At 40.6% G+C, this 18,358-nt stretch overlaps 1 protein-coding gene, 1 long non-coding RNA gene and 1 pseudogene across 7 annotated transcripts; 2 read left to right on the forward strand and 1 right to left on the reverse strand.

Moving 5' to 3' along the window:
• On the forward strand, positions 1 to 5,636 carry LOC102509041 (annotated as a pseudogene).
• A 4,155-nt stretch (positions 5,637 to 9,791) lies between these two features.
• RSRP1 (arginine and serine rich protein 1) lies at positions 9,792 to 13,977 on the reverse strand. 6 transcript variants are annotated; one of them, XR_004325431.1, is made up of 6 exons: positions 13,375 to 13,976; positions 12,579 to 13,148; positions 11,886 to 12,037; positions 11,450 to 11,494; positions 10,586 to 11,225; positions 10,153 to 10,218 (listed from the first exon to the last, which is right to left on the reverse strand). XR_004325431.1 is itself a non-coding variant. In XM_032495517.1 (5 exons), the coding sequence occupies exons 1-5, from the start codon at positions 13,736 to 13,738 to the stop codon at positions 10,099 to 10,101; spliced, it is 1,290 nt and encodes a 429-aa protein (XP_032351408.1). In that variant the 5' UTR covers positions 13,739 to 13,942; the 3' UTR covers positions 9,792 to 10,098. The 6 variants fall into 6 exon arrangements, 2 of the variants coding, with proteins under 2 accessions (XP_032351408.1, XP_032351409.1); XM_032495517.1 differs by lacking the exon at positions 11,450 to 11,494 and having other exon boundaries at positions 9,792 to 10,218; positions 10,586 to 10,669; positions 13,375 to 13,942; XR_004325430.1 differs by lacking the exon at positions 11,450 to 11,494 and having other exon boundaries at positions 13,375 to 13,975.
• On the forward strand, positions 13,671 to 14,726 carry LOC116668306. Its single transcript, XR_004325434.1, has 2 exons — positions 13,671 to 13,789; positions 14,411 to 14,726. It is a non-coding gene; the product is annotated as an uncharacterized LOC116668306 (long non-coding RNA).
• Positions 14,727 to 18,358: the final 3,632 nt, after the last annotated feature.

Here is an 18,358-nt window from a genome sequence, read left to right on the forward strand (position 1 = left end):
TTGATGGTGGTTCCTCCCTTTTATCCCTCCTCTTCTCACTCTGCATTCCGGTCCCAACACCGAATTCGGACACACAGACCGCAGCCTCTCCGGTTTCGCCACTACCGCCCAGGTGTTTCCACTCAATGCGCCTGCCGTACAAGCCTGACCAATTAAATACAGCCCAGGGCTTCGAGGGGCGGGGAGTGGTTCCTCAGCTCCTGGGGAAGCAGAAAGGGGCGAGGTTTTGTCCTGAAACCTGTGGCTCCTGGCGGCCGGAAGTGAGCCAGAAAGTCGGAAAAGTTAAGTTACTTCTTGTCGCCAGAAGTCTGGGGGGAAAGCTAAGGCAGAGAAGGTGGGTGGCTGGCCTTGCCCAGCGGTTGGGGAGATAGAGGCGTTTGCGGTCAGACTTAGAGGCGATGCGAGGGAGGAAGGGAGAGGGACGCAGACACTGTGGGGTCGGGGTCGGCTGTGAGGGTCTAGCCTGGCCTGTCGGGACTCACATGGAATCCGCCTGGGCTTCCAGGGAACAGCCAAGTAGGCCCTGCTTCCAGCCTGCCCTCCTCGCCGCAGGGGCCAGTGGGCGGGGCCGCGGAGCTGGCCGCCCAGAAGCGCGAACAGAGGCTGCGCAAATTCCGGGAGCTTCACCTGAAGCGGGTGAGTAGCCCTGGGGGTCACCTGAGACCTGTCAGCTGGCCAGGCCTGTGCGCGTTTGTGAAGGAAGGGACGAGGAAACTGCTCCAGCGCGTGTGACAGACCCTCAGAGCAAGATGAAAGTTCTGCCCCAGGGTTCTCAACCTGGGAGCACATTGGAGTCACTATGAGAACTTTTAAAGACTACACATGCTTAGGCCTTACGTCCAGAGCATATGATTTGATCAGTTTCTGGACCCAGACATTGGTATTTTTTTTAAGCAACCTCTCACCGCACCCTCCTCTCAGTTCGCGTGATTCTGTCAAATCTTTCTTTTTATGAATGAGGACACTGCGGACCAGAAATGTAAAGTAACTTGTCTGTTGTCACACAGCAAGTTGGCTTCACTTATTCCGCCAGAAACGTCCCCTCCCCCTCAGTGGCCTCTAGTCTATCACAGCCAACCAGATGGTGTGGATACAGCGGTAAATACGGTAAGGCTTCTGCCTGGTGGTGGAGGTAGATCCATAACCAGTCATTACTCCACAGCTTGATAAATGCCATGTTAGAGGGAGGAACAAAGTGCCTCCGAGTGCAGTGAAGAAAAACACTACTAAAGTACAACTAAGCTGAGTAGGATACTATCAAACAAGTAAAGGAGTTGGGACCAGAGGTATCCAAATAGTAGGAACAAGGGCAAAGGAATAGTCCCCATTAGGGTACGAGGCCAGCAGGCAGCTGAGTGCAACTGGAGACAAGGGTATGTGTGAGGAGGGTAGTTATCTTTATTTGCGCAGAAAAACTCAGTCTAAAAACTAGTGGAACGTACATACTTAATTCACTTGAACTATTGTAAGAGAATAGGAGGCCAGATGATACGTGAAAAAGCAATGATACAATTCAAACATCCCTCCTTTGCCGTCTTTAATGAATCACTGGATCACAGGCAATGGCTGTGAACATCACAGAAAAGGAGAAAATCTGGAGATTATGTATCTCCTGTTAGATGTAACACTAGCTTCGTATAATCAGACTTCCCCAAAATCTAACCTGAATTGGATGAAGCCACTAGATCTAATGACCAATTTATAGGAAATACAGGAGATCAAAGGAATATGTTATAAGACATTATACAGAGGCAACTAGCAAAAGCCGCTTTGGGAAACAATAGGACATTCAACCCACTCATTTTCACACTCCCCAAAAAAGCAATGGATAAAGATGATGGAGAAGGAAACTATAGATTAAATAAACCTTAAGAGATATACATACATACTGATTAATCACAATGTATGGGACTTGTCTCAATTCCAATTCAAACAAACTGTAAAAATAACACTTATGAGACCATCAGGAAAATGTGAACACTGACGATATTTGATATTAAGGAATTATTTGGGGAGCATGCTGATGGTATTGTGATTAAAGAGATATTAAAATACTTAATATGTAGAGGAAACAACAGCTAGAAATCAGGAAATTTGGGTTCTTGGCCTGACTCTGCCATCAATTCTGTGACCTAAAACTTTCTGAACTTTATAGACAATAGGGGAATTAGTTTGGAGTCCTTTTCATACCACCTTCATGGTTTGTAAGTGTGACCACCTGTCCACTTGTTCAGTGTTCTTTAAATTACTATTTAAATTTATTTAATATTACTATTTCAAATGGGAATTTTTAATTTTAATCTCTTTTTAATCTGTAGGTTCTCTTTCCATTTTTGGGGGGGTTTGTTTTTGCTTTTTGAGGTTTTTTTGTTTTGTTTTGTGGGCTTGTTTTGGGTTAGCAGGAGTGGGGTGGGGGTGGGAGGCTGGGAGTTTGTTTTGTTGGGTTGAAAAAAAACAGGTTATTTTGTCTGTAGTTTCACAGTCAGGATTTGCATTCTGATGCATTCTGGTGGTGCCTCCTACCCTCTGTTTTTAAAGGGAGATTAAACAAGGTGTTAAGATAGGTATTTTTAGAGGTGTTAAACTGTTAGTTGCTGAAACTTTGTCTTCAACCCAATCTGAATTAAAAGAGGAATGAAAATGGAATCACTTTTTCAGTACGTGACTCAGAGTATTCAGTAGTATCTAAAATCCCCTCAAGTACCTCTGTACAGTAGAACTCATACTTCAGGAAACCCTGTTTCAGTCCAATCCTAAGAGACTTGCTTACATCACACAGCCAAGGAATAGTCAAATCAATATATTTCTCAGGCCTCCTTACTCCCAAATTATTGCTCTTTCCATCTTTACCACGTGGTTCCTCAAAGGCAGTGAAAGAATACTTTGAGGTATAGGTATGAATATTTACCTCATCTCGTCCCCCTACGTGAAATATCTCCAGCACACACACACACAGTGTAGCTCCCTTCCTTCCAGGATAAGACCCATAAGTCTATTTTGGATGGTCTACAATAGAAGAAGACAGATAACATGTTTGGATTTGTTTCCATACTTCTGCTGATAAACTTTATGTGTCCTGGTGGTAGAATGAAGCTCAAAAATTAAATCACTAGGAAGTTGTGAAGGAAGATAAAAGACTTAAACTACCTGCAAACTGGGAAGCTAAAAAAGCTCGTTTGGAATGGAAGGAAAGAAAAAAGTAAGTACACTTCTGCCTTCTTCACAAGCTGTGGATCAGATATTATATTGTGTTCTGTGAGGCAGTATATGGCATGATAGTTCAGCATTAAGCATTCTGGCTCTGGTTTCCTTGATCTGTACCTTAGAGAGTTGTGAGAAAAAAGTATATAAAACATTTACAACAGTGCACATCATTAGAGCCACATAAACAATGGATTTTAGGGTAAAAAGCTACAGTAACAAAAGCTTCAACAGTACTAAACAGTAAAACTCATGAGTCTGTCATGTATCAGTTCCCTGTTGAGCAGCCCAAGTTACCTGTCCTGATCCATCTGTGAGGGAGGTTGAGAAATGGGCAGCCATGAGCCCAGAAAGGAGGGGAGAAAGGATTTTGATGGACACCTAATGTGTCCCACACAGGTATTTTTGGTGTCATTGTTACAGATGTATTATTTCTTACAGATAATAGCAAATGCCACAATTTTCTTTGAAAATTGGTCAACTTACTGTCTTGATGGCTGTCTTTAGGACTTTGAGTTGAAAGGAATCAAGAAATTATATAAGGCAGTAAAGCTAATGTTCTTTTCCCTCTTTTTAGGAATGTGCAGCAAGGTGGGAAGACTGAGAAAGTGAAATTGCTGGAGATCAGTGCAGAAGATGCAGAAAGATGGGAGAAGAAAAAGGAAGAAAAACCAGATCTGGGTTTTTCAGGTAAAACTAACCTTTACTTTATTGGATGGACCTGTTAATGGCCCACTTAACAAGTCTAATAATGCCCCAACACTGAAAAACAATCTGGGTTCTCAGTTTTTTAGATTACGCTGCTGCCCAGTTAACGCCGGTATCATAGGTTAACCAAGCAGATCAAACCTGACATGGAAACATATGAAAGACTGAGAAAAACAGTAAGTTGATGTGATTTAAAAGTATACATTTTGTATGTTAGTGGAAGGCCTTGAATTTAAGAGAGCTTATCTGGAGCTTTTCTTCCTGGCCTTGGGTCCTGGCTCCACCACTTACTAGCTGTGTCACACAATTTTTCTGTTTCCTCATGTGTATACAGGGAATAATAGTGCTTACCTTATAGGGTTATGATAAAGAGTAAATGAATTCATACAGTAAACTTCGTCAGTGCTTAGCACATAGTAAGCACTGTGTTACGTTTTACCTGTTTATTATCATGATTACTGTTGTTCTAACTCCTTCCACAGGTAAAGGACACTGTAATACTTTCTAACTTTATCACGTACAGTAAAACATGTAAACTGCACTCCTTACCTAATTATGTAAGACAGGTCATTTGCTAAAGATCAAGACTATTTTAAAAGTGATCATGTAGTATAGTGGAGAGAGCTGTAAATTGTGCTGAGCACAGCATGTTATTCAAGCCCTCCTTCTGTATGAACTTGGTTAAGTCCACTCACCTGTGGTCCTCAGCTGACTCATTTGGGCTTTGGAGTAGATATTTCTTAAATATCTTTTTTCAAATCTGAATTGTTTCTTTGAAATCAAATATGATCCCAAAGTTTCCATTTCTGACCACTAAACAGTGTCCAGTTCTGAAGATATAGGATCTTTTTTTCTTTTTTGTTTTACTCACCACTTGCCTCTTTTTCAGTGGAGAGTAGTTCTACCCAACATCTAACAGTCTTCTTCATAGACCACATGTGCGTTCCACGGAGGAAATTGATAGGATGGTCACAGATTTGGAAAAGCAGTATTACAAGTCCAACCTAAAGTTTCAATACTAATTTCACGTTTAATAACAAAATTAATGTTATGGTCTTAAAGTGTAGCAAGTGGATAGAAATTAAGGAACATCTTGAGTTATTGCTTTGAGGAATGGTCCCATTCCAACATCTATTTGTGTTTGAAGGGGTAATTATTAGGCAGAACCTACAGAGTATGTATAAAAATGCTCTCAACATAGTATAATGTATCACTGCCCTTATATTTCAGTATGAACTTGGGTAATTTCCCAAACTGCAGACCAGACCATCTGATGGTACTGTTAACTTATAAAATTAAATTCAGGAATGCTCATTGAACATATTTCATTGCAGGATGCTTTTCTAAAGGTATTGTTATCAATCTTAACTATTAAGAACAAAAAAGCAGCTTTGAATTTTGTGTATTTGTTTACATTACAGAATTGAAAAACGAGACAAATATAGCCGGAGACATCCTTATAATGATGATGCAGATATTGACTACATTAATGAAAGGAATGCCAAATTCAACAAGAAGGCAGAAAGATTCTATGGGAAATACACAGCTGAAATTAAACAGAATTTGGAAAGAGGAACAGCTGTCTAATCTCCTTTAGGAACTGTTTTGACTGCCAAATTGTACCAGTAAACTAGGACTCATTCCTTTTATAACTTGTAGTAAAGTGTTCTACAAATGTCTGTGTATTTTCATACTTATATATTTATTACTCAGTTTTTGAAGAAAAATTTGTCTTGTATTTCTTTGTTTAAAGTGTGTGCTTAACATGTGCACTATGCTAGGCTTAAAATTCTTAGATACAAAGACAAGTCATCGTCATGCTGAAGTTTGTCATTTATTTGACTTGACCTAGAGTTGAACTTGGGAGCTTCAGAGATGGGATGCTAAATTGGTAGTAATTATTCTTGTAAGCTGTGGTAGGTAGTGAAAAGAAAGCAATGACAGTGGCTACCGGAAGTTCACTCTAGCCCCTCTCCCCAGGATATGGTCACAACTAACAGGTGCTCACTTGTCCCATGTTCTACCCCATGGCCCAGGTGCATTTATGGGGCAAACATAGGGAGGGTAGGAGACTGATTTTCCAAAGGCATTTTATAAATACGCCAGCCTTCAAAAAGCAAATATCCCTTGGAAGAAAGTAAGTTAAAACATTTGGTAAAAATATTATTAGGACATGTGGTCTTAGTAGTAGTTATGGGAAATAGAGGATAGAAAACTGGTAGTCAGGAGTATTACATGAAAGTGAATATTAATTGTGCCATGTTATGTGAATAAAAATGACTAGGATTGAGGTCAGTAAGTAGGTTGGGCACATGAGTAGGAAGCTCTGATTTAGCTAATGATGGGCTTATAAAGATGGTAATATTAGTGCTATTAATAAAGGTATGTTCAATGTATTGTGAATAGGTAAATTTTAACACTATGGTACATTCATACAATTATACAAGACAGATCTATACTAACATGAAAAGATGCGCTCAACTATATATAGGGAGGTTTGTACAGGCATAGAAAAAATCCAGGAGGTATATCATACTATTTATAGTGAGTGATTACCCCTGGGGAATGGGAACAGAGGCGATATAATTTTACTTATTTTTTAAAATAATATGATACAAATAACCATACTGCCTAATCTTATCCTAGGAATAATCTGCCATAGTTTTTTGTTCCCCAGTATTTTCGAAGAAACATTTAATACCTTTGTACTAAGGGAAAAGGAGAGGAGGGAAAAATTACTAAGGGTAGGTTTCATAGACATCACTGCCTGGGTTTAAAGGACAAATAGGATTTCTCCAGAGGAGAAAAGCACTCCCAACAGACAACCAAATAAGCAGATGTCAGTATAATTTGAAGACTACTCTGATGGTGACTGGGTGGATGGTAAAAGCCACAAATTCAAACAGGCAATACTGTAATAAGCTCAGTATAGGAAAGGTTCATTTTGTAGAGCTGAGGCAAGTATTGGAAACTGGAGCTTAGAAAATTGATAATTTTCAGTTAGCAGATGGTAGTTAAAAGGCAGAGTGAAGGAAATTGTCAAAATAGCTTGTAAAGAAAGGCCAAGGACAGAATCCCAACAGTGGGCAAAGGACAAAGAGCCCCTGTAGACAATGGGAGAGATCAAAGAAAGGCATGTAAATCTCTGCGTGAATGACAGAAAAAATTGAGAAAGGACTCCACAAAAGAAATAGTGAAAAGGGAGCACTCATAGAAACGTTTCATTTTACTAAGTAAGCTTAGTAAGTGCTTCAGCAAAGACAACTAAAGGACAGCATGCTGTGGTGCATTAGTTCAGTAAGCATGGCTTCTCTACAAGAAAAGCAAAGTATTACAGACCTGAACCTACTGTCTAGGGCTGTGATTTCCAAAATGGTAGCCACTCACCTCATATGCCTAGTGATCACTTGAAATGTTGCTAAGGCAAACTAAGTTGTGCTTTTAAGTGTAAAATACACTGAATTATACCACCTACCAAAAAAACCCCCACAAAAAAACCCACTTTCTTAAATGTTGAAATGATATTTTTAAATATACTGGGGTAACTTAAATTCACCTCTTTTTACCTTTTTCAATGTGGCTCTTCTATTGGACAACAATGAATTTAGTCTCTTGGTGTAATTTCCCACTGCCACTACCAGCTTGCTGTAATTGTCCACAGATTATATGACATGGTATCACACCTGGGCAACTACATGCCACTTACATGACAGCCCATCTGGGAACATCCACAGTTAATCTGTGTTACAAAGCCTAGGAGAGACTGAACACAATAGTCCAGGCCAGGCACAAACAACAAGGTCAAGTTAAACAAGGACTGATAGGACTCCATAGGGTAATTATGAAAAAAAGCATTCTTTTCAGGAGACTAGGTAGTAAAGAGAAAATGAGCCAAAAAAGAAAAGAAAGGAATATAGAGAAGTCTCAAACCAAAGGAAAAGATCACTGTAGCAGTGAATCTCAGAAATGGCACACAGCCACAGCAACTAGCTAAACCTCTTAAAGGAAAAGGTTTGAAGAGATTACATGACTTGTCCACTTAGCTGTTAAGGGCTGCATTTGAACACAGGTCACAATCAAAGCAAGTGCTTTTCTGTTACCAGCTAAGTGAGCGTGAAAATGATCCTAGCATTGTCAGTTCACTCCAAGTCCCCCTTATAAGGAAATCCTTGAGTTCTGCAACTTTGCTAAGGATACCAACAAATGATACTAACAAGGGTGTTCATGTTTTTTTTAAGTTTTAAAAATACTGAGGGTGTCCGCTTTTTTAAAAGTTACAAATGCTGATGTCCTCTTGGACTCTGCTGTAACTGTATCAGTCTACCAATAGTCTCGGGTCTCCTTAGAATAAAATGCATCTGCTATGTAAACTTTGTTACCTTTCAAAGCATGTTACCCACCCCCAAGAATTTTGAGAAAGACATTTTACCCAGAATAGCAACTCTTTCTCCTAGGAAATTCCCCTTGTACAAATCATGTGCCACTGGCTTGAGGGATGAAAATGTGACCAAGGCTATGTAAGTGATAGAGATAGGAATTACACATCCAGGAGTGTATAATATACATCCAAGTCTTCATACATTTTCCCACGGGGTCAAATTTTAGAAAATTGTATTGGATAGAGCTCTCTATGACAAAAATCTATTATCTGCACTTCCCAGTAAGTGGTTACTTAAAGCTCAGTTCATCAGTCCTACCACTTCTCAAGTGGTCAACAGCCACATGTAGCTAATGGCTGTCTTAAAGGAAAATGCAGGTGAAATACTGGACAGTACACATCTTTTATACTATAGTACATCCCACTTGAGGACCTTTACCATCTTTTTTAAAGTCTACTTCTACTCAAGAATTAGGATTTAAGCCTGGCCCATCTATTCATCTAATTTCTGGGTGTCTGTCTTATTTGTTGTTTTGCCTCTAATATGCTCATCCTATCCTCTAATTTGTTATCCTTGCCTATTAGAAGCCTACTTTATTGTTTTCTAAATTTCTGTTCTGAATCTGCTCAAGATTGTGGCAAGAGTCAAGAGAGAAGGAAAGAAAAACAATCAATAGTAAGCGCCCTCCCCCAACTTTAAAATAAAACCTCATGCATGTTTTTGGTCTACCAGAAATTTTTTTCCTTCTAGCAAGACATGTTTTACTGCTAAAGCCTAGCACATATGCACAATAAATTCATTAAGCTGGCTCCTTCGTTTAACTCAAAACATTGATCTTTTAAGTCAAGTAACACTTGCAGAAACAATCTAAGTGGCTTAAATCTAATATTGGTATCCACTAGTATATATTAATAGGCAAATACTACTACAAAAGTCTCTAATTAGCTATTATTTAGACCAACTGTCCAGATCTTTCAGTTAAAGATAACATCCATTTTTAAATTTTCATGTGCTTTAGCTAAGGTTCTTCCCAGCTACAGCAGCATTAAAGAATTTCAAATTAATGAATTTCATATTTAGAATACTTATTAAAGCATTATGAAAAAATGCAACTAAAACCTCAGATTTTATAGCTCATTGAGGTATTCTGTTTCAGCCTAACTTTCCTGCCCTTAAGCTCAATTCTTCCAGCACAACAGTATGGCAGGATTCCCAAATTTTAATAAGAATCTACATCAATGGAGAATATTGTTATGATTTAGTTTCTAATTGAGGTCGGGGGGAGAGACTTGAGATTCAGCATTTCTCACAAACTCCCGGGTTAAGGTCAGTGAGAGTGTAAGGTCCCCCATGCTCAGTCTGTGAATGTGGAACTAACTGATTTAGCAAGGCTTTTAGAGACACAGCCTTATTCTTCCCATTAAAGACCCATTATGTAAAATATACACAATTAACTGAGACTAAAATAATAAAAACACATTTTATTAAAATATATACAAGATAAAGAGTTCAATTACTGTGTTTATCTTAAAAATTTCACTTCTATATAACCAATCCATATTATATAAAATATTTACAAGTATATTTACAAGGATCCCACCTGTGCGTAACCTCTGGTCCATTTGTCCTATCTCCTGTCTGCAAGAGAAATCTAGAATGTTAATATTTAAATATTAAGTATTTACATCGTCGTGTCATCATTTGTCATTGCGACAATTACCACTAAATGGTGCACAGGAATGGAATAATGCTAGAAACACAAATTTGCAATAAAGTGCATTTCAGGTAACCTTAGCCATTGGTTTTTTTTTCAGACGGGTATCCACAGTCCATATGGACTTTTCTTCTTATCTATCTTTGGGGACCCTGAAGAGGTCTCTTCAGCAGTAGCTTTAGCTGACTTCTGAAGCATTGGCTTTGCTACAGAATTCTGTAAAGAGAACAAATTCTTAAGTCAGCTTCCCAAACACATATATTATACATAAAAAACGTGCTTTTACAAGATACATTAAATAATTCCATTTAAGATTATAACTTAAATATTTCAGCAATTGAAAAGTTTTAAGAGCAATATTTAAAAGACAAAATATTCAAACTGATAATGTGGGTATTAGATGGAATTATATCAGTCACTTCTAAGAGCCACACAAAAAGATACTAAAAAATTTAAGTAGCTTAGTAGGCCTCAAATTATCATCATAAAGACAAAAACTGTAAGTCAACAAAAATAAAAGCTCACATGACAGAAATATGTTCTATGTCCAATTTTTGAGTGGTTAATACTTAGATATACTTACATTAGAGCTAAAAGCTATGCTTTTTTGCTGGGAAGACTTTCCACTGGGATTTTTAGTTTCATCTTCTGTTAACTTTTCCGACAGCTAGACAGGTAAGAAAAAATATGTATTTTAAAAAGCTATACCCTTGGTTTACAGTACTGTATAAAAAGCAGCCCAAAAATGTATTATAAATTTAGTTGGAGAGATCTAACCAAATAATTAACAGCCTAAAATAAACATGGTACTCTGTTGAGTTTTCCCCATAACAAAGGTGCTTGAATGATAGGCTTAAAACACTCTTCCCCATAAAGCAGTATTGTATCTCCTGATGCAAATTCAATAACTTTGAAAGTAGTCGTACCAAAAAATACCTAGTTTCAAAGAACTAAGGCATTTGTCAGTCTAGTTGGGAACCTGATCATCCGAAAAAGCAACTCAACTAAGATCTTATTTGTCTATCACTAATACTTAGGCTCGGTTAAGATAGGAAAGATGGATTATCTCCTCTCATTCAGACTCAGATGTGGGTTTGCCTATCAATTCCTAACTACCTTAAACGTTTAAAGCTATCAATTTTATACTGCAGAATTTCTGGAGAATTGTAATAAACTTATCTGCAAGTGAAGCAGGCCTCTTCTTCTGTAATCTCTCAAAACATCTGGAATATATTGCATATATTATGAAAGGGACACCTATATCAGATGCCCCACCACTAGAAGTACACTTTTGTTTAAAAATTGTCTTCAGTACCTTATTCAAATAGTACCTGTCCCAAATTCTAGCATGCACATGGATCTATCAACAAAAAACTAAGCTTTCAGTGTGTCAACATAAAGTTCAAATTAGTTAAACCTCTGATGCTTTTGCCCATGTATCAATTACCAACAGATTTTCTTCATCAATGTCTGGAGACCACATTCATGATTTCTATAAGACAGAAATAAAGCAGATAAACTATACTGTATGTTGAATACAGAATTTGTGGGAACATAATGCTGCAAATGAAAGCTACATATAAATACTCTGTAAGAACTAGCTAAAACAACTTGGTAACTGCACAGAAATCACCAAAATACTAGCTACAATTATGAAAGTAAATTAGTACTGTGCCAACTGAAAATAAAGTTCATCTGTCTCCCATTTTCATGGGGGAAGATTCTGTCCAGTATTGTCAGATCTGTTATTTTCATTTTAACAAATTATATTTAGCTAGCCTTTCCAGGCAGCAGTCTAGGGCAAATCAAATAAAAATGGCTAATCAGATCTTTCTGGCAGTAGTTTTCTGAAGATTTTGTTTGGATAAACCTAGAATACTTACCTCAGACTTTGCCCGGTTATTCAGTACAGCCGTACCACGGTTTGTTTCTTTAGATACAGAAACAGTTCTAAGACTAGCTGGCAAGTCAAAGTTGGCAGTTCCTAATGTTTTTGCTGCATTGGCTTTTGCTATTTCTAACAGCTCCATTCGATCTACAAAACATAAGAATGTTCATTAATTCTGTAGTATTTCCCCGAAAGACTTAATCACAAAACAAGTTTCTGCTTTTTTAACCCAGCAATATACGGAAGTTTAAATAACATTTCCTGTGACACTTTCAGCAATTGTGGAACATCTGGCTGAATTTATAGGTGTCCACTGCACTAGTTTTACTTTTGCGAAGATTTTTTTCATAATAAAGTTTTTAAAAACTGAAAATAAACGATTTCATATGTAAGATGTAACTATTCATGGAAACAGAACTCTCTTTTGCTGAAGAAAATAAGCATCCATAAATAATCTACAATTAAAAGCTTACAATGGGTAAATAAATCACTAACATTTTGAAGACTCCACCAAGAACTTCCCTCCACCCTGAGCCATTTACATGTAACACAGAAACGTGACTCAGTCCCAAGAGGAAAGAATGGCGCCCATCTTAAAACTGTGTGCCAACTGTAGCGTAGTTTTAACCATTAATCTACAGACGTCCTTCCTCTTTCCTCCAAAAGCCTCTCTCTGCGACGGACTGACCTTTTTCACTTAGGCGAAAGGGGGATGGGCTCCGCGACCTGGTCCGGGATCGCCCCCTCCAGCTTCTGCGCTCCTCGGAGTAGAAGGTGCGGCCGAAGCCGTAGTACCGGCGGCTGCGCGCGATAGCGTAGGCCCTCCGGTAATAGGAGCGGCCCCGGGAGCGGGAGCGGCTGCGGGACCGGCAGGACCTCCTGGGGGAGCCGTAGCGCCTCTCCGGGCACCGGCGGCTGCGGGACCGCGAGCGGCTCCGCGAGTAGGATCGGGAATAGCGCCGGTACCTCCTCTGGTAGCGCCTCCGGGAGTGGGACCTCGACCTGCTCCTCCGCCGGGGCGGGCTGCGGCTCCTGGACCACGAGCGGCTCGAGATGCTGGACCGGGACGGAGATCGAGAGCTCTGGGGAGAGCGGCTCCCCGACGCTGAGGACAGGCGGCTGGACGGGCCCGACCGCGACGACGAGGGGGACGCCTTGCGCGGCGAGCCCGGCCACAGGTCGTTGACGTAACTGGACATCTCGGCCGACAGCTTCCGAGCTTCCTTTTCTCCGAGGATCTCTTCCAGGAAACTTGTTTCTAAAAACAAACGAAAGGGGAGGGGAAAAAATGAAGCCCCGGAAGTGAGTCGCGCGGGCTGGCCGGGGGCCCAGAAGGAAACGAGCCTCCTGGCCTCCGGGCAATGGCGCCGCCACCTGCCAGCCCTGAAGCGCCGCCATCGTCCCCGTCCCGTAGGGCCCGCACTGCCCCGGCCACGCACGGGATGAGGTGCCTGCGGGACCCACCCCGTCACCAGAAAACCCACCGCAGGCCGTCGACGCCTCTCTCAACACGGAAAGAAAGGCCCGACAGACGCCTTCCTTTCGAAGCTGAAGACGAAGAAAGGCCTTTCGCTGCCGCTCCCAAAAAGCAAAACCTACACCTCCACCTCCGACGTCCGGACGCGATCTGAGCCGAGCGTCCGAAAACGCGTCGAAAGTACCAGAAGCTGACGCCCTGCGCATGGGCAGGGACGTTAACGCATGGGCGTGGCTCCCCTCTCGTCCAACCGCCGCTCTTCTCTCGCCACCAGGCGACCCACCCTTCGCTTCGCCCAATGGCCTCCAGGATGCGCATACGCGTCTCAGACCGGGTTTGGGGAAGGAAGGGGGAGGATGATGCCGCTCCATCCGGGTATCTGCTTGTGTTTGTTTGGTTTTCTCCGCTGGAACTAAGTGAGGGTGAGGCGGCCCAGCGCGGGTGATAGCGGACTGTAGTACTGCCCGGCCGATGGTGACTGGGTCATTGTGTCCACCCTTTGGGAAGCTGCAGGCTCAGGCTGTGCCTTGCTGGACCCTTCCTGGCCACCTCCTGCTGACCCGTATCTCCTACTGCGGGAGAGGGCGACCGCGGCCGAGCTCGGCCAGGCCGCCGCACAGCGCCCCTCCCCGGACGTCACAGGATGTCTGTCAGTGCAGTATCTTAGAAGGGATTTTTTCACTCCCGTGTTTTGGCTAGGAAAAGTAAGAAAAGCGGAGACAGAATACAAAGACACCCATAACTGACCTTTAATCTAGGGGTTCAGAATGATGTCTGAGATGTCTATTCCAGTGTGCTTAGTGTTAGGGAATAAATACTGGTGACTATTATTTCCAGAGATTTATAAGTAGGATACATTTCAAACATACTTACTGTTGTTAATAAAGCATGAAAATTGCCTTGAAATAACTTTTGGTTGGATGAACTAAACACTTCTTAAGGAGAGTCTGCCTTCCTATAGGGCTTCTTTGCAAGTCAAGAAGATTTACAAAAGCCACTTTCTTTGGAGGGAGATACAAAATCAGTTATCCTGTATTATATAGGGTGGGCCCAATCTAATCACAGGAGGATTCACCATCCTGTTGCTGCTTCTGAAGTGTTGTGGGGTATCTTATCTACAAGGACTCCAGAGAGGCCTCGAGGAACTAAGGATGGCTCCCAGCTGACAGCACCAAGAAAACAGCCCTACAACCCCACAGAACTGAGTTCCACCGACACCTGAATGAGCAAGGTGTTGGGGATTCTCCCTTAGCTTAGTCGTCCAAAAAGAACCAGCCCTGCTGATACCTTGACTTTAGCCCAGTGAGACATCTCACCTACAGAACTGGAAAATAAATCGGGGTTGATTTAAGCCACTAAGTTTGTGGTTATCTGTTACTGAAGCAGTAGAAAACTAATACATTCACTAGAATTTTATAGCTTTTTTTCCAGACACATCTTGCACTTGTCTTGCTAGGTGTATTCTGAAATATTTTGATCTTATTTGTGGATTGTGAATAGGATCCTTTTTGTTAAATGTTCACTTTGTGTGTCTTAAAAGGTACACAACATCTAGCTGAGTCTTTACACCCAATGTGAAAGATTTTTTTTTATTTGATAGGTAAATTCAACCCATTTACATTTATTGGAGTAACTGCAATGTTGATCTTATCTCTTCCATTGGTGTCTATTACTTGTTTTACCTTGCTTTCACTTTTCCCATTTTTCTTTGCCAGCTTCATTAAGTATCTCCTCCTCCTCCCTCCCATTGTTCATTTAGAGGTTCTGCAATGCTTCATCACACCATTAATGGTTTAATGGTGATCTTTTCATCTCTACAAAATATATTTAAATGTGTTTCTACTCCCTCCTTCCACAAATATTTACAGAATGTTTATTGGATTAGATGCTGTTGGTTAGATTAAGAAAAATTTAGTAGTCCTTTCCCCTACCAAAATTACAGTTTTTCATTAATTTTAATAACAGCTAATTTTGTCTTTTTATCTTCTTTCTTTTTAAAGAATTTTCTTTCTTTTTTTTTTGAATCTAATTTTTTTAACAGAGGTACTGGGGATTGAACCCAGGACCTCGTGCATGCTAAGCATGCGCTATACCCCTGACCTATACTCCCACCCAATAACAGCTAATTTGGTAAGTAGTGAGGAATCTGAAGATATATAAAATAAAAGCTAATTATCCATTCCCTAGAGGTACAGAATCCTCTAAAAGAGGTCCCCATTCTTCTTCCCCATAATTTAGAAATAACTGATGTTAACATTTTCAAACTCTTTCAAATATATAAGCCTATGGTATTTTTTAGGAATATGGGCTCATTTTAAACATACTGATTTGAAACTTGCTTTTATAATCAATATCCTTGAAGATAAACCATATAGATATAATTTATCAGCTGTATAATATTCCATAGTCTAGAAGTACCAGAAATTAATTTTTTATCCTTTATTGTTTATTCATGGACATTCATGTGGTATCCCATTTTTCCACCACTAAAAACTATGCCTTGGAACCAAAGTCAGATTCTAAAAATGTCCGAGGAGTTGCAGAGCTCCTCTGCTGGCTCCTAATACGTGGCTTCAAGGTCAACAGAGCCATGTCCAGGATATAACCTGGAGCAGCTGATTGCAATGAAGACCACAGCACCACGCAGGGAGTTACCTCCGAAGTACCTTAGGTGGGAGCTCAGAGGGTAAGCTTAGCTCTCAGAAAGACAAGGTAAGAGGAGCTTGTGACCATGGAGCTCATCTAGAGGGTGAGAGCTGAAAAGAGGAAAGAGAAGCTCTGAGTAATTCTAACACAGAGGAAGGCATATTCACTGATCTTAGGTCAGAGATGAGATGAGACAGCTCTGTTGTTAGAGCTACTGTAGAATCATTAGCTGCAATCAACCATTGCAGCATTCAAGGCAATTAACACAAAGATCAATAAACTCCAATCTGATGTGACATTCCTGTCTCCCAGGATGTCCTAAGGAACTCCTGCCATTGGTTCAAACACCACCCCATGTGGGCTTGCCCCTCCACTGCCTGCAATTACTGAGCCTCACTGTAACTAGGCTATTATTCCTACTGCTCCTCCTGATGACTGCTTCTTGGGTTGGTAGCTCCTGCATGGAAACACCAGGCTTGCAGTGCTATTCAGGAGGCACCCCTCGATGTATCAACACATCTGTTTCCTGCCATAAAGACTTATCACATGAGGATGTTATCTGCAACATTACCTTGGAAGCTGACAACCATTTCCACATTGCAGCCACCATTGAGAAGTGTTAGGAAGTCTCCTGTACCATGTTATTTGGCTTTTGGGTGTCTATTCAGAAGCCAGGAAAAGCAAGCAAACAGAACACAGATCCAGATGTGCACCTGCAATATCATTCCCAATAACCCACAAAGGTGCAATTACTGGTGATGTTATTACAATGAGGACCGATCAGCACCTCTCCTTAACTAAGAATGTGACATTTGTGTCCATGCCTAATGGTCACCTGTATTTCTCATCTGAGGATTGCTCTACTCTGCACAGCAGTGTAACTCTTCAGTGCACACCTTTGCTCACTGGAGTGCTGCTCCTCAATCAGACGAGGTGTCTTGGCCATAGTCACCTGAACATCAGAGTAACCATAAGTGACTGTACATCTGTGGATTATGTTACATAACCAGCACAAGGAATTTGACGTCAGTATAGGCACAGTCACAGGCAATGTAATGACGAGAATGTCAACAGGTTCAGAATAGAAGAAATAATGCACAAGGCTACACTATTGGTACTGTAAGAGACTTCCTTTTCAAAGGTTATATGTCATGTAATCTGCTCTGTGTTCTGCTCCAAATCCTTTCACAGCCTTTACTTGACCATACTCAATTTTTGCAGCTTTGGCTCAACAACCAATCACAGATACTAACTCAGGAGACTCAGAGCTTGTCCTGCCCTATGTAAAGGTGAACTATTCTATCCTTAACCTAACAGGTGACCTTTACTTCGAGGTACAATGTAGTGCAACTGTGATGTTTTACCAATGAAACAGGATCTTATACAGCAATTTGCCTTCCATAGGCAAAGGACAGTCGTATCAGCCCATCCAGCCAATAAGACAAATGTGCTTGGAATAGGACTGGCCATTGCCCCCATGTTCAACTACCATTTCATTAAACCCCATTAATGGGTAAGTTTTTACTGGGAGATTTCCATTGGGATTTTATAGCAAGCTTTCATGTGCTGGATGCTTTGTATTATGCAAATGGACGTAAATCTGCTTTCTCTGGAATGTTCTATGCACTTCATGAGTCCACCCACTTAAAAAGTACTTTATGACAGACTGGATTACCTTCATTTGCTTTTCTCAATCCACCTTGTGGATTGGTGGTTTGACTGGGCAGCTTGGCTTGGTGGGACACTGTATCTTACAATGCTTGCTTGCAGCTTTGCTAGGAGCCAAAGTCACATGCCATTTAAGTCCTGGTACTTTTATTGTTATATGATAAACTCTCAAAAGTAGACTTTCTGAGTTAAAGGTTCTGTGTGATTTAATACATTGCCGTATTGCTTTACAAAAAGGTTGTAGCAACAATGTCTGAGAGAAAGTCTTTCTGATCCTCTAGACCAGTTTATTTCCCCTACCATAGGTTATCCTGTTTTCTGGTGCCTCATAGTTTTTGCATTTATCACAATTGTAATAAAGTTTTAATTAATTGTGTAATGTGTCATTTTCCTGCTAGAATATAAGCTACATAAGGACAGGCTTGTTTTCACTGTACCCCAGTATTCCAGACTGTGCATCGCATATAGTAGCCATTCAGGTGACATTTACTAAATAAGCAAATGAAATAGAATCTCAAATAAATCTTGAAGACCAGGCAGAGGGAAAAGAAGGGAATATTTGAGACAGGAACAAAGTTCTTAGCAAAATCTTGGAAATAGGATTGCCCATTTCATAATTTGGGGACAGAAAATAAACCAGCTTCAGTAGAGCAGAGTTTGTGGTGGGGAATTTTGGA

The sequence above is a fragment of the Camelus ferus genome, chromosome 13 (assembly GCF_009834535.1).
Source record: "Camelus ferus isolate YT-003-E chromosome 13, BCGSAC_Cfer_1.0, whole genome shotgun sequence".
Classification (NCBI taxonomy): Eukaryota; Metazoa; Chordata; class Mammalia; order Artiodactyla; family Camelidae; genus Camelus; species Camelus ferus.

Bases quoted from the DNA above. Each gene is read 5' to 3' on its own strand.
- RSRP1 (XM_032495517.1), bottom strand. From the start codon at position 13,738: ATGGAGCGGCATCATCCTCCCCCTTCCTTCCCCAAACCCGGTCTGAGA. The intron at 13,149-13,374 runs GTGGGTTTTCTG...GTTTGTTTTTAG, and splicing joins AGAGGCGTCGACGGCCTGCG to AAACAAGTTTCCTGGAAGAG. The intron at 10,670-11,885 runs GTAAGTATTCTA...TTACCTGTCTAG, and splicing joins ATAACCGGGCAAAGTCTGAG to CTGTCGGAAAAGTTAACAGA.